Here is a 17,092-nt window from a genome sequence, read left to right as displayed (position 1 = left end):
CTGACTCCGAGCCGACAGTCCTTGTTTTAGACCCTTAATGCCGAGCACCAGACAGGGTAACAACAAGTACCATCTTTTAACGCCTTTTAGTATGAGCGCCATGCAGGGTAACAACAAGTACCATCTTTTAACGTCTTTTGGTATGACGCGGCCGGTGCTCTACCACTAGACGACGGAGGCGGTCCCATGGTAAATGGACAAGGGCATGTGTCATCAAGGTATCGGATATATATAATAATATACTTGATAATGGTGGATGAGTGCTGCAAGGTATCTTAAATCCAGCACTGCTAGCACAAGGCTTCGGAACATTTGATCCTCAATATTAGACACACATGTAGTTTGTGAGCCGCGGTCTGAAGCAAGTTAGCAACCGCGCTGCGCCTGTAACATCCTCGGCACACAAGGGTATCTGATCCACTGCCCGTTTCATGCTCTGGCCAACAGTACATAGACAGGCGCTTTCGTTTCTGAAACATAAGTGCCTGGAACTATAGACGAACGCCTCGAGCAAGAAGATGAGAGCCAAAATCATTTCTTTTTTCAATGATTGAAGGTTACCATAACCTTATCGCAAGGTTTGCACAGCAAATACTACTCACCTGCGATAGGGATACTCAACTATTTCATAGTAGGAATACCCCAACCAAACGTTGAGCGATATATACACATGGGTTACGAGGATGCGATTGGGGTGATGTATGATGCGTTCCTGACATACGGCCATCCATTCGCGACAGCCACGCCAATGCCAACAACCGAACAGATTAAGAACAGAGACAAATGGTGGTGACTTGCCAGTCGTTACATCACATGGCATTATTGCAGGTGACACGTCGGAACCCGAAGGTTTCTTTACACTGCTGTCGGAAATGACTGGACAGAAAGCTATATATAATAGGGTTTGCAATATTGTTTACGTAAGGGCTGTTGTACGCCAGTTCATATAATTTCCTTTCCCATGATTCATAAACACGTTTGTTTGTCTGAATCGCCCGTATCAATAACAGAATTAGGTGCGGCAAATAGCTGACGATGAAAACCATGGTGACAATGAAAAATATTTTCGTGACATGTTCACTCGGCGCGAATGACCTTTTGTCGCCCTGTTCGTCCAAAATACGGTCGTCAAAACTGCGGCGTTTCTCAGTCTGAACACGAAGCTTCTTGCAGATCATGGTGTAGAAGACGATGAGGAATATAAGTATCAGAGCGAAGGCGGCAAACAGAGACACATTTAAAGCTATGGCAGAAGGCGAGGCCTTCAGCTCCTCTTCCGCTCGGCACACGGTCAGGTTGATGAGACGATTGTTCCAGTTGAGCTCAATGGTCTGTGGCCCGGTCACCATAGTGGTCAAGGAACTAACGCTAAGGGCCACAGTAATGGCTATTGCACACAGGATTCTTGCCAAACGGGGCTCTATTGCTCGACCAAGAGGTTGGCATATCTTCCTGTATCGTTCAACAGCTATCAGAAGCAGGACTGTTCCGGAGGACACGCTTGTGGCGTATGCAAAGTAATGGGCGGTTTTGCACGCCGTGAACATGTCGATTGATGAAAGGTTAGGAACCGTTTTAACCACAATGTCAATCGGCATCGTCACAACGCAGCTCATCAGATCCAGAACTGCCAGAACCTTCACAAAGAACGAGAACGTGGTTGGTTTACACTTAAAGTGTTGAATACAGAACACAAGGGTATTTCCGAGAATCCCAATCGTCATGAACAGACTTACAACAACTCCATTGAAAAATCGTGGATTTTGCTTCAAGCTAGTGTACACCATTGTGGTGTTGATGTCCGTAGGGCTTAACGTTGTGTACGTGTCGTTCACGGAGCTGTCCATCTTGTATAATGCTAGAGCACCGACGGGTGTGATGGTCTCGCCACTCACTGACATCGTTGATACAGTGCCATCCATCTTAATGTGACTCCTTGGTTATATACTATCATCCTCAGAATCCTGGATGCATGGATGCGTCTGAAATACACAAATACAACGTCATTCAGATGGTTATGATTTTCATAGCTTCATAGTGAACATTATTTTTCTATTCCTAAAAGAACTAACTACAAACTAACAGATGACAACCTCTGAACATCCACGCAACAGGAATGTAATGTGCTCGAGTTGCTGTGTATAAACCCATCCTATGTATAGAAACGCTTTCATACACTTACGACAATCCAACCGGTGTAAAATAGGTCTTCAGCAACTCATGCTTGAAGTAAAAGGCGACTTTGCTTGTCCTAAAAGGCAATAACGGGATCGGGTGGTCAGGCACGCTGACTTGGTTGATGCATGTCATCCCAATTGCATAGATCGGTGCTCATGATGTCAATCACTAGATTGTCTGGTCCAGACTAGATTATTTACAGACCGCCGTCATTTAGCTGGAATATTGCTGAGTGCGGCGTTAAACAACAAACAAACAAACAAACAAACGAACGAACAACAATGCACAATAGACTTCTGAAATTACTGGGTGAGTACCACAAACAAACAAACAAACGAACAACAATGCACCATAGACTTCTGAAATTACTGGGTGAGTACCACAAACAAACAAACAAACGAACAACAATGCACAATAGACTTCTGAAATTACTGGGTGAGTACCACAAACAAACAAACAAACGAACAACAATGCACAATAGACTTCTGAAATTACTGGGTGAGTACCACAAACAAACAAACAAACGAACAACAATGCACAATAGACTTCTGAAATTACTGGGTGAGTACCACAAACAAACAAACAAACGAACAACAATGCACAATAGACTTCTGAAATTACTGGGTGAGTACCACAAACAAACAAACAAACGAACAACAATGCACAATAGACTTCTGAAATTACTGGGTGAGTACCACGGCGTGTCAGCTTGATGAGGGCGGAAACCCCGAAGAGATACGTAATAGTTATCAAAACCTTGAGGTTCGAGTTATATGACACTCGTGTACGTGCAAAATTGTTCGCGGAAGTGTACAAGGCCCGTACTCGAGTGTCCATCCAACTTGAACGTCAAGGTCCATGGGAGTAACTATTTTACACAATGGCTGGGAAGAATAACCTTTCACGTTCATCTGTTGGAGCACATGAATGAATACCTGGGTACATAATCGGGGCAAACCGGGATTCGAACCCACAATCATAGGTTTCTGGCGGGCCCAAGGGACGCAACTCTGCACAGCAAATCGCGGCGTTGAGCCATCCGTACTGAAATGAACCTTTAGAGAACGCTACTTATGTTTAACTCACTGAGCTCTGTATTGATGCTTGGGGCTGTATAGATTTATGGATTTATAGTTATGTAAGTACCTTACAATATACATTAAATTCCATAACTTTATAACATTGATCTGGTTTCAGCCTACACAATTCAAACTTTCACAAGTGGGTTTGGAGTTCACCAAGCTTACACACACTAATACCAAATGCCAGACACTGCAAACAAACCGTTTTTGACGGTAGACGTAGTTTTAGTGCGTAAGGTTTAATAAATCAAGCGACAGGTCAGTCTATGCACATTAATTCCGCCTGTAGCAGACTCTCGCGGTCTTGGAACGTCCGAGGACGACATAGCAGGAGTAGGTTACTGTAGGCATTAAGGATGCGTGTAAGTGTGTGGCTGTCGCAAACCCCATACTTCAACAATACTTGTCGTAGAGCTACCATTTCCTTGTACAACTGGGCTGCCTTCTACACAATACGCTTCTGAATACTTGTCGTAGAGCTATCATTGCCTTGTCCAACTGGGCTGCCTTCTACACAATACGCTTCTAAATACTTGTCGTTGAGCTACCATTGCCTTTTACAACTGGGCTGCCTTCTACACATTACGCTTCTCAATACTTGTCGTAGAGCTACCATTTCCTTGTACAACTGGGCTGCCTTCTACACAATACGCTTCTCAATACTTGTCGTAGAGCTACCATTGCCTTGTACAACTGGGCTGCCTTCTACACATTACGCTTCTCAATGCTTGTCGTAGAGCTACCATTGCCTTGTATAAGTGGGCTGCCTTCTACACATTACGCTTCTGAATACTTGTCGTAGAGCTATCATTGCCTTGTATAAGTGGGCTGCCTTCTACACATTACGCTTCTGAATACTTGTCGTAGAGCTATCATTGCCTTGTATAAGTGGGCTGCCTTCTACACTACGATACAGACATACTAGCTACAGCCGTGTAAGTGACGCAGTAAGATCTCTTAGGCAAATCGACTGCAGACACGAGACTTTCGCATTCGTTAAACATAGAGTTTCCAGGTGTTCTGTATTGTTTGATAGGCAATACTTGGAAGTTGGCGGATGACAAAGTAGACAAATTTTATGGATAACAACTTTTTTAAATACTGTAAAGGCGACGTGTCGGTATAGACCCTTATAACGTTGTCACGCAAGACAGGTCCTATGCTCGTGTCTGACAACGGTTTAAAGATCTATACCAAAACGTCGCTTGTACAATACGCACTATTCTTAATTTGACAGATGAGCATTTGTTTGACAACGTACCATATAGTATTTAAGAAACTATGAACAATAATTGGCATGTGCCTGTTTGATCATATGTGAGTAACTAAGACTAATACAGCCTTTGAGGTATGTGGCCCAGTGCTAGTCAACACGTCCATTCACCTTATTGTGAGAGATAGGTATGAAACCTTCTGAAAACGAACGCCGGAGTAAGAACGTGTTTGAAGGGCATTTCAAAGAAAATATCTTCCTTCTTAACAATGTCCATGTCAAATCTTGAGTCACAACAGCCACAGGTGTAAATTGCTTGATAGGCATGACTTATAAGTTGTCGGATGACAAAGTAGACACAATTTATGAATTACGACTTTTTTAATTACTGTAAAGGCGACGTTTCGGTAGAGATCCTTATACCGTTGTCAATCAAGGCGGGGGTGTTGGGGGTAGTTAGTGGTTAAACCGTTCCATCTCCACACCGAAGGCCAAGATTAATGACGTTACAAGACGTATCCCACGCCGTTATATTGCTGGAATACTGACAAAACCAGCACAAAAACACACTCACTCACAGCGACCACATATAAAGTCATTTCTCAGACAGAATTAAGTAATAACTCCTATATAGGAATATTATCAATGAAATATAAACACGGCCCAGACAGAGACCATTAGATGTACTCATGTTGGAAATCCTGAATCAATATTTTGAGAATTGGTTCAGGTAAATATACAAAACACATTACTGTGCCGTACCATAACAATACTAAGCCGCCCACACAGGTCCTATAGTAACAGGACATTAGGTGACCACATATTGAAATCGTGAATAGATATGTTGACGCATTTGTGTCGGGTAAATATATAAAACGTATATTGCAGTTCCGTGTCAAAGCAGCAATTATCGCCATCCACAAGAGTCTATACATGAAGGTATACCGTATACAGGATCTTAATGAAGTCCCATTACGCCATGATGCACAGCTAAGCGGGTTATCTGGATCTGGTAAATATTGTGTTTATGTTAATGCAATTGTAAATGCCCTGTTTATACCGATTTTTGACATACTAAACCGGACCTTTTCAGAAAAACAGTCTGCCCCGGATAAATATAAAACGTAAACGCAAGATAATTATCAGTCTCAATTATCTGCCGAAACAGATTCCAGTGGGCGTAAAAGGCATAGCGTGAACATTATCCTGACTTACCCTATTTTCGAACTGGTAAGATGGCATTGCTGATATTTCAAGAGATGGGTGAATCAAAACTCAAATTCTGCTTCACAACAGTAGGTAATGTCTTCAACAATAAAATTCAGCTACGTTCCGAAAAAAAACACTCCTCGATTAAAGGCGTGACCTCCATTGCCTCGTCTGTAAACTTCCGCTGCACTCGAGTGTCACCTATTTTCGAACACCTGATTGGTTTGGTATTTTTTAGCGGATGAATGAACACAAGCACAGTTCTCAACATAATTCTTGCAGGTCGGCATTACAACTAAAAATAATTAAAAGTTTGAAACCTATCAACGAAATATGAAAATTTGACAAATTAATTGTTCACACTATTTTACCCTTCCTCTTCATCATGACATGGGGAGCAACATTCTGAATGACGACGGACTGTTCTGACAGGTGTACAGTACTTCACGTGAACTCAATGTTGACAGGCCGAACGCGTTCTCAAGTCGCCAGCTTTGATGACGTCACGCCTCTCGTTATAATGAAACAAATCAGAATCATATACGGCTGTTCGAAAATAGGGTACTCGACCTTATATGAATGGATCACTGGAAATCAGTGATGACACCAGGTGTTCGCGAAAAGTAATAATAATATCTTATGTTGTGGCCTTAAAAGTCACTGAAAAACCTTTTATACTTTTTCACAAGAATGTTTGTGTATATTAAAATACCTATATTTCGAGCAAATGTTATACTGAAGGGCATCCGTCTACACAAGAAAAGACCTTGTGTCTTCTAATCTTTCATCATTCTCTAACAGCAATTGTATTTCAGGGTTATTGTCTCTGTCCTGTGATCATCGGCTCTGCGTCTACGGTTGCCTATTTAACCAAATTTATAGCCAACTACAAAGTCATTGCTTGTCTTTCAACCGCGGAAATTGAAGTGATTGAGTCGCTACTTTCAGCAAGTGTAGTGCCTTTAATCTGTCAGCGCCAAGATTCCTTTGGGGACAGTTCTTTCTACCTGTCTGTCATGGCTGCAAAAGCTGATCGCAAGGTTAAGGCCTCGATTCAATGGCATCTGCGGTACAGTCAACATAACATGTTCTCAACAACCCTGGCTGTCTGTTAACTCACTCGAGTACTGAGTCACAGTTTACTTGTTATTCAGTCATATTGTATTTCTGTCAAAAGTTCTTTGACATAATTGTCAATTCGCCCTACTCCTTCCTGATTGCCTTAATAATGGCAACAGAGTACAGACAGAATCTGTACCGGACTAGACCGTGAGTCACCGAATTTCAATATTCTACAGTACGAACGTCGTTCTTAACGAACACATACGTTTAAATGAATCCATTCTTCAAAGGATCGATACGTGTTTACACATGGGCTAATTTATCAGGTTCATGTACTTTTAGCACTTTCCTGCACACATCCACAGTCCTATATCTTTGTGGTCATGAAGACAGGGAGTGAGTTTGGTTTTATGCCGCTTTGAACACTATTTCAGATTTATTACCGTGTCACCTTTATGCGGGTTTACAGCCCGAAGTGATGCAGGTTTAGACGTTTATCACTTTGGTGAAACCCACGAGCACGGGTATGGTGCTGACACACTTGAAACATAAACAGGGCGAATCATGAAGATAAGAAGAAACAAGTCTCCTAGCTTCCGGGAAACCAGTATAGCTGACCCCGACCATCTGAAGTGGGCAGCCCCGCGGAGCCTGAAGTTTAACCTGAAGCAAATATAGCCCAAACTTTGTTGTATGTTTGTTGTTTAACGTCGCACTCAACAGTATTCGAGATATATGGAGGCGGTCTGTAAATAATCGAGTCTGGACCGGACAATCCAGTAATTGACATTATGAGCATCGGTCTACGCAAATGGGATACGATGACAGGCATCAATCAAGTCCGTAACCATCCGAACCCGTTATGTCAAGCATGGGTTGCTGAAGACCAATTTTAACCCGGGTCATCATCACCCAAAAGTTTGTAGCTAACCAGAATGATATAAAAAGTTCACTGATTTGTTTTATTTTTTGCATTAGGGTGACTTAATTAATTTAACTGATGGATTGGAAGAAGAATCTTATTTGCAAAAACATTAAAAACATGACTAAAATGTATCGTTTTCAACGATAGCTCTTGAATTCACTTCCCTTACTAAATTGGAATTGAACCCTTGACATATCAGTTCTTGTTTGCGTATCTCTAAATGCCGTGATTAATTGCGCGAGTTCAGGATCTACGTCCTCCCATCTGTTCCGGGGATGTTCTGATGAAGGTGTTCAGGTTACGACAAACCGCATTTCCCCAAAGACAAATACTGCAACCAGATCTCGCACCGTCTTACATGACTGCAAAAATGCATGAATATTCAGCTTGGACATTCTTTTTAGGAAGCAATTCCTATTCACCTGACATGTGCGAAATTGAACACGCGTGATGCATTTGAAGGAGACACGCTTGCAGTGCTTTCCACAAAGTACATGAAATGGGTTTGAGAAACGAGACAATCTCCGCGGAAGCCCCCTTGGTGTGCCCGAGACTAACTGGAACTTCTTTTGTGTTTCGGTCTTCTATCAGTTAATATGCGTGAGGAGTTACCTGTCTCTGGGCACATGTGTATCCATGTGATTAAATTTTATCATCCAAAACTGGGGTGCGTTGCAAAGTGCCAATCGCTTGCAAGAGATGTACAGCGATTCGCCGCTTGCAAACGAAACATTAGCTGGCTGAGGTCGCTTCGTTCTCAAACCAAAATGGCGGCGGACATTGACAGCGGAACAAGAAATTCTTGACTGGATCAACGAGAAAATGAGCAAAGGTAGCTAACACCCCACCATCCTCAGTCTGCTCCACATATTCAAAATAGTCATAATTTTCATCAGCTCGCCTTCGAGGCTCTTCCATTACGTTCTCCATTGCGCCGCCATTTTGAAAGCGTGCGCAAGCGCTTCGATTTGTTGCAGACCCCGGAATAGGTGATTAATTGGCTTTCTCTCATCGATTCGTGGTTTGCAACGCGCCTCTGACTCCAACAGGAGATATCGCTTCAGTTAGATCATTGAAATTGCATCACGATGCTTTGCAGACCATTGTGACGTCCTTGGTCACTATCAGTCCATGAGCCATGCCCAATGCCCCCAAATTTTATAGAGCGGCACCACCTGGGGTGGCAAAATCTCAGTATGATTTATTGAAAGTCATATATCCATAGATGAAAAAACCCGTTGAAAGCAATCCGGGACTCACAGATAAGTGGTAGTAATCACCACATAAAGGGGGACCCCTGAGTCGAATCCACGGGACTAGATTCAGGGTAGGGGAAACCAGAAAGTGGAATAACTTTACCAGTAATAGTCATATGGTGAAGTATGACCACTCAAAATGTTGGTAACCTGATGCTCTACATGTTGGTTTGTAATATAGGACTAATACAGTAAAATTGTAGGTCATCAGAGGTCAAAAGGTCACAACATTTGACCTCTGCTTAAAATATTACCACCCGTCAGAAAATAAACTGCACATACCACTACAATGGGATTTTCTTTACCCAAATGGGCTATGATTGAAGCCAAGAAGTACTCAAGCCCGTTAAAAGTCTGAAAAATTGAAATTTATTATCTTTTGTGGTGTGGTAAAGAACGATTTTTGATGCATTTTAAGACAAATGTCGTTTTGTTTTAAACATTATGTTTTGTGTCATTATGTTTTGATAGATAATACTCCTATTGCTAATAGTCATGTCCTATATGTATTCAGATGATGGTTAAGTAAACAAGAATCCAAGAAGAATGACATCTAGTACCATATATGAACTAGGTTTCAACCTGAACATACAACACATAACCCGAAGGGACCTTTATTCTGCAAAAGAAAAGACAAACTTAATGTTTTCAACTAAAGTTGAGTTTTGAGACAATGACTGCTCGCTTTCAATGACCTCCTCATAAGAACAAGAACAGGGATGTGAGCCAGAAGCATTATGTGAGCATAGAATTATTTTTCTATAGGAAAACAGTTGCTAATATTTAACTCTACTTAACATATAGGAAAGTTTAAATGATCAAATATACATTTTCCGAGTCACATTACTAAAGATTCTTAAAAAGGAATCCAAGCAGTGTCGTCTGCCTTATAAGGGATATAACTCTCATCTATCGTTTTTCAAAAGGGAGCAGTTAATGTTTTTGGAGTCGCTGCTGAAGGGGATTTCCATCGCTCTGGCTATACACTAATCCTGGAAAGACGCAACAGCCAGATTTAGTGCTGCTGCCGCTTCCACAGACTCGTGCGACCTTGACCAAACATATACTCAAATTGAAGAGTATCCATATGATACCTGATGAGAAAAGCAAACCTTAGGATTATCCTGACAAACATTGACTGAGCTAGTCAATGAATATCAGAGGTTGAAGGAACAGCTCTTAGCTGCCAAGCAAGACACTTCTCATTTTCACATAATGATGATGAATGTATTTGTTATGCTTAGAAATGAAGTCAAGGGATAAGATGTTACAATGCCTTGGCCAACAGTATCAACAGACATGAAAAATGCATCTGCCTACATTCCTGCATCATTAAACCTCTTCTTGAAAATGCTTTTAACTTGAGACACTGGCACATCAATTCTTGTATCAGACCATATTCACAGACTATAGGGTAGGACATTGTTATTGCAAAATGTGTGTCAAGGTGAACCCCTATAACAAATCCTGCTGCCATATGTTGCAAAGTTACTCACTGGGTGTGTGGAACTAATTCGCACTCTGAACCGAATTGGACATGGCGTTTCATACTCCCAAAGTGAAGAGATTGACACATCAGTCTGTCTTCATAAATTGTCACTGAGTGAAGAAAGTGTTACACAGGATGCATAAAACCAAATGTCCAAGTAACATTGGCGTTTGATAACATCGACTGACTTGAAGAGACACTGAGTTGAGGAGAGACATCACACTAAGTGAATGGAATCAACGTGCAGCAAAAGGTGAGTGGTCCACAGCATCTGAAGGATGGACTGAATGAACCAACACAGAAGCATAGAACTATCAAGGTTGTCAAGTCGCAACTTCCTATCTACAATGCTTGTGTATGAGCTGGTCCGCCACCTCGTGATCACATTGAAGTAGACGACATGGAACTGAAACAGGAGGTGAACAAGAAAACCCTACTATGGATGATAACTCGGTTGACGTCACAATCAAATTAAACCAATAATGGCTCTGCTACTGAAGCTGTTAGAAGTACTTTTTACACCCAGACACTGCTTATTACTGTCAACAAACTGTAAAAGTTAGAAGAATGATGCTGGATGATAAATAAAATCTCACCTGAGTGTCTTTTGATATCAAATAGACCAAGACTCTTTGATAAAAGTGGAAAAAACCGTTTTCCCACTTTTATCAACTCGTGTAGATATATTTGATATCAAAAGACACTCGGGGGAGATTCTCCATATATTAGCACCACCTGTCTGTTTTGTTTGTTTGTTGTTTAAGGACGCACTCAGAAATATTCCAGGTATATGACTTCGATTTGTAAAAAAAAATATGACATCACGGATCTCCATGCGGGTTCATCTGCCTTTGTTAGGGTCGAAATATGGAAGAATGTCACTACTCATGCATATGCCTTAAAGTACTTAAGAATGAACACAATACTGGTCATTAAAACACTATTATTCCTCTGTACACGAGTGAGTATGGTTTTACGCCGCTTTTAGCAATATTCCAGCAATATCAAGGCGGGGGACACCAGAAATTGGCTTCACAAATTGTACCCATGTCGGGAATCTAACCCGGGTCTTCGGCGTGACGAGCGAACGCTTAAACCACTAGGCTACCCCACCGCCCCCTCAGTACACGAGTAATTATTTGTTACTTAAGTACCGTATTCGACGTAATAAGCGCCCAGGGCGCTCTCAAAATTAGAAATAGCGGGCTCTTATTAGAGTATTATTTTAGTGAAAGAAACAAGTTAAAAGAAAAATTCTGTGGTTTATACTATATGCTGACAGCCTGAAATATTTATGTACGACAGATATATTTTTCCAGAATTTAATTGTCCATAATTAAGTATGTATATAACACATGAGTGCGTATTATACGCGAATAAATAAGTCGTGTGTACATTGATCAATCGGAAGGGGTGCTAATTAGGATTGTTCGTGGGCGCTTATTAGAGCGGGGCGCTTATTACGTCGAATACGGTAACTACACTATTCGTCCCATACTGAGGCAACCCGTTTCACCTCAGTGTTTGAGTTGACAGGATGCCTAGTGGGATGCTTTTTCACAGAAGTCGGAAATAGTTTTCGGACTGGACCAGACAACCAATGTTCGAAGGTATGAGCACCGACCCAACATAATAACATTACACACAAACAATTAAATCACAGTCCAGATCCTGTTTCACACCCATACAAAAAGCCCATACAGTGGGTCAAGATGTTGTTACTGTAGACACCCCATTAGCCTTGGATACAGGAGTACAGGTATTTGTAACATGTAATATACAGCTGAGGGCAGAACCTTGGAAGGCTGCACCCATTACTCAGAAGCTAACGTCACTTAACTCAGCTCTCAATGTTTCCAGATGGTGTCAGTGTCGTTACTGATCTCTAAAATCTCTGATTTATAGATAGGAGTATACGAGTGGACATGAGGCAGCTCCTTGATTGTGTCAAACTGTCTGACCAAACCCAGACCTCTTCACGAGTCCGCTGGAAGCCCCACATGCTGCGCCTAATGTACAGTGTATTTAATGAACGCCTTTGGTGAAATGCCCGAGCTGCTTGTCCCTTCCCATTAGATAAACGCAAGATGAATAATTCCTCGCACACTTTCGTGTGTGTGTGTGTGTGTGTGTGTGCGTGCGTGCGTGCGTGCGTGCGTGCGTGCGTGCGTGCGTGCGTGCGTGCGTGCGTGCGTGCGTGTGTCCTCGTGAGGACTGGTAGGTTGCTAGACATTCCTATTGGATCATAATTAGAAACTCTGTGCCACTTTCTTCCACTTAATTCCAACCCTGTAGCATGGACGACTAGGATGCCAAGAACACAACCCCTTTAATAAAGACAATTACATATTTACATCTACAACTGCAGCATAAACGAGGGCCCCCTTAACACCAACTCAGCAGCACAGCAAACCAGGTAGAAAAAACTAGAACGCACCAACATCTTGCCTCCAGTTTTCATTTTCAATCTTGATTCCTTATTTAGTATTCAGGGCGGTCGGGTAGCCTAGTGGTTAAAGCGTTCGGTCATCACGCCGAAGACCCGGGTTCGATTCCCGACATGGGTACAATGTGTGAAGCCAATTTCTGGTGTCCCCCGCCGTGATATTGCTGGAATATTGCTAAAAGCGGCGTACAGTTAACCTTACAGTATCATATGATGGACTAAGGAAACAATATAAATATAGTTCATGTTTTTTTAGACCAGAGATGCACATTCTGCCGCGCACACTGACAGACGAGTCTGACGGACGATCCATGGTCCTCTGTTGTTATATGCGGAACAGCTGAAAATAGCCATGCCCGGATAAGGGGCGCGGTTACCTAGACTAATTGGGTCTACAACACTAGTTGGGTATCCAAACAGTTAAAACAATCGGTGATTGATTCGTAGCTTCAGTGCTTCAATGCAGCTATCATAATTGCTCAAGGTTCATGGAGTACATTCATCACAATGACATACAACCCTCTACACCTGGATGAACTGGATAATGATGCCTTGCCGTGGCTGACATACGAGTGCTTTACCATAGAGACCCTTTCATCTACCACCACCAACAGTGTATTCATGCAGCCACAGTGAGTGACTGCAGTGCACAGCACAGCACGAAGACAATGGTTCACTGCTGACAAGTAGTGACCATAGGCGGACCCAGAGGTGTGTGTGTGTGTGTTCGTGCGTGTGCGTGCGTGTGTGTGTGCGTGTGTGTGTGTGCGTGTGTGTGCGTGCGTGCGTGTGCGTGTGCGTGTGTGTGTGTGTGTTACCGTGTGCGCGCCCTTTTAAAACCAAATGTAGCATCTTGCCGGCAGTAGAATTATCTTAGAGGGGATGTTGATAATTTGGACCCCTCCCTTTAAAAACAATGCTGGGTCCGCCCTTGGCGATGCTCACTCTACAGAACGGATGGTGGACCCTCCCTCAACCCTTTTGAAACGAAATGTAGTACATGATCGTGTAGGCAGTAAATTTATCCGATGATTTGGAACCCTCCCTTTTAAAAATGCTGGATCCTCCCTTGACGATTCCCGGTCTACACAACAAGAAGACAATGGTTCACTATTGATCTACACACCAAGCAGACCATCATTATACAACATACAATGAAATCCTGTTAGTCAAGACCCTGTCATCCGTACCCCTCTTCACACACCTTTACCGTTGGCACCGGCACTGTACGGATTAAAGAGGTTTCACTGTAGTTGTGTCTCAACTTTGCCATGGGTAGTGTTACCACAGTGCCCTACCCAGTAAAGATCCGGGTTAGAATTGGTTTTCAATACCAATGCATATCGTAAGAAGCGATCAACAGGATCGGGTGGTCAAGATCGAGACTTGGTTGATGTATGTCATCGTATACCAATTGCGTAGACCGAGGTTTGTGTCAATCACTGCAATGTCAAGGCCAGACTGGATTAATTAATTACTGACCGCTGGAATATTGCTGAGTGCTGGTTAAGCAACAATAAAGCAAAACCACTGCACCATCGACTGTCACACTCTAATTCCACAGTGAGTGCAAGCACATTAATGACTGACATTTCTGTTATTGCCATGACAGAGAGTCACTGTCTAAGCTATACGTTGTTGCCGAGGCATGGAGACTACAGGTTATTCTATACAATGATGGTGCTTCATGTTGAACACACCTCAGTTGACATACATTTCTTATAACAAAACACAAGATGAATAGACATTGGACATATATGTATATTTATCAGTGAAGTATTATATAAATGCTGACTCAAAGAAATTGAATATAATCATTGCATTGTACTTTTATTTGATGAATAATGTAAAAGCATTTTGAACTAGATATGGATTTTGTAAGCGTGAGTGTGAACCGTGAATCAGAGCCAGGATTAGTTGGCGATGGTGTTGATATATAGTCTCTGTAGAGAACAGCCTTTCAGGCCGTGTTGGAACATACATCAACATCCACGCATACATTTTAGCGTCCATGGTTATAAAGACCCGAGCACAAGATGGCCGCGTTAACCAATTGACAGGTAATATGTATGCCACATCGTCATATAGACTACTCTACCCCACATCGTTACTCTACCCATCCCTACTCCACCCTACCCTTCCCTACCCTACCCTTCCCATTCCTACCCCATCCTACTCTACGCTACCCATCCCTACTTCACCCTACCCTTCCCCACAGTTCCCTTCCCATTCCTACTCCACCCTACCCTACGCTACCCATCCCTACTCCACCCTACCCTTCCCATCCCTTCTCCACCCTACCCTTCCCCACAGTTCCCTTCCCATCCCTACTCCACCCTACCTTTCCCATTCCTACTCCACCCTACCTTTCCCATTCCTACTCCACCCTACCTTTCCCATCCCTACTCCACCCTACCTTTCCCATTCCTACTCCACCCTACCTTTCCCATCCCTACTCCACCCTACCCTTCCCATCCCTACTCCACCCTACCCTACGCTACCCATCCCTACTCCACCCTACCCTACGCTACCCATCCCTACTCCACCCTACCCTTCCCATCCCTACTCCACCCTACCCTACGCTACCCATCCCTACTCCACCCTACCCTACGCTACCCATCCCTACTCCACCCTACCCTTCCCATCCCTACTCCACCCTACCCTACGCTACCCATCCCTACTCCACCCTACCCTACGCTACCCATCCCTACTCCACCCTACCTTTCCCATCCCTACTCCACCCTACCTTTCCCATCCCTACTCCACCCTACCCTACGATACCCATCCCTACTCCACCCTACGCTACCCATCCCTACTCCACCCTACCCTTCCCCACAGTTCCCTTCCCATTCCTACTCCACCCTACCCTTCCCATCCCTACTCCACCCTACCCTACCCATCCCTACTCCACCCTACCCTACGCTACCCATCCCTACTCCACCCTAACCTACCCTTCCCATCCCTACTCCACCCTACCCTACCCATCCCTACTCCACCCTACCCTACGCTACCCATCCCTACTCCACCCTAACCTACCCTTCCCATCCCTACTCCACCCTACCCTTCCCATCCCTACTCCACCCTACCCTTCCCATCCCTACTCCACCCTACCCTACCCATCCCTACTCCACCCTACCCTACGCTACCCATCCCTACTCCACCCTACCCTTCCCATCCCTACTCCACCCTACCCCACGCTACCATCCCTACTCCACCCTACCCATCCCTACTCCACCCTACCCTACGCTACCATCCCTGCTCCACTCTGCCCATCCTTACCCCATGAACCTCTCAATCCAACCACACCCCAAGCAAGCTGGCATGCCATTCATTTTAACATCATGGAAGTATAACCTGTTTCTTTACCATGCCAATGAATGTGTCACCAATCTCCTGCATTACACAGTAATGCACTCAATAAACATAACTGCAAATCTGAATACGACCGTACCACAAACATACACGACATCTTAACATACTATACCGTATTTACGTCCCTCGGTAACAACTATATTACCTTACTGCAGTAGTTCCGGTACACGCCATCATACAGCTGAAAATCTTCATCACAATAACAAAACCAAACACGCTGCCAATTAATTCTTAATACGACGGCACGAGGGATTGTCCGACCACATCACTGATATCAAATGTGACATTTCTTACCTAGTACATACAGACGTACCCTCCACACGACATCGTCGCCGGTGTGAGATCCATCACAACGTATGTCCGACAGCGTCAGATCCTCACCGATCAATGAGCTGTGAACCAAGAAGACAGAAGTTATGTTATAGACTGCTTCATCACGACTTCATGGAGACAGGACCCCCGTCACATGCCACTGGATGTTTCAACAGCTTAACACTCATCCATTACATCCCGGATCGATTTGCCATTTGTATTCATTCAATGGATATGGTTCTCATTATCATGACGGCAAGTTTTAGTTCATACTACATCGTAACATGTTTGTTTATTGCTGGTTCTTTAAAACAAATACATCATGTCAAATCCAAGCGTTTTATTCGTCACTTAACAATTTCAGTACGCTTAGCTTCGCCTGCATGAGGTACTTTTCACAACTTTTCAAATTAGTTAAGAGTTAACTTTTCAGCAAAAAATAACGAAAGTTAAAACCTGCGAAACCTCTCAGAATGCGAGATAAATTGGTAAAAAGACACTTCCTCCAACTGAATATTGGCAAATCTGATAATGACGTGATTTAGGGA

General features: G+C 43.3%; 1 protein-coding gene across 2 annotated transcripts in view; it reads right to left on the bottom strand.

Annotated features, from left to right (window-relative positions):
* The window catches only part of LOC139469337 (galanin receptor 2a-like), a 47,105-nt gene continuing 30,013 nt past the window's right edge, over positions 1–17,092 (bottom strand). For both annotated transcript variants that reach the window (XM_071251478.1, XM_071251479.1), the window contains exons 2-3: positions 16,527–16,624; positions 1–1,982 (exon numbers count right to left, since the gene is read on the bottom strand). In XM_071251478.1, coding sequence (XP_071107579.1) covers positions 810–1,922 — 1,113 coding nt within the window. In that variant the 5' untranslated portion in view covers positions 1,923–1,982; positions 16,527–16,624 and the 3' untranslated portion in view covers positions 1–809. The remainder of the gene's footprint in view (positions 1,983–16,526; positions 16,625–17,092) is intronic.

This window comes from Haliotis cracherodii, unplaced genomic scaffold (genome assembly GCF_022045235.1).
Source record: "Haliotis cracherodii isolate W230 unplaced genomic scaffold, xgHalCrac1.p SCAF_2, whole genome shotgun sequence".
NCBI classification, from domain to species: domain Eukaryota; kingdom Metazoa; phylum Mollusca; class Gastropoda; order Lepetellida; family Haliotidae; genus Haliotis; species Haliotis cracherodii.
This window is presented reverse-complemented; position numbering and strand designations above follow the sequence as displayed.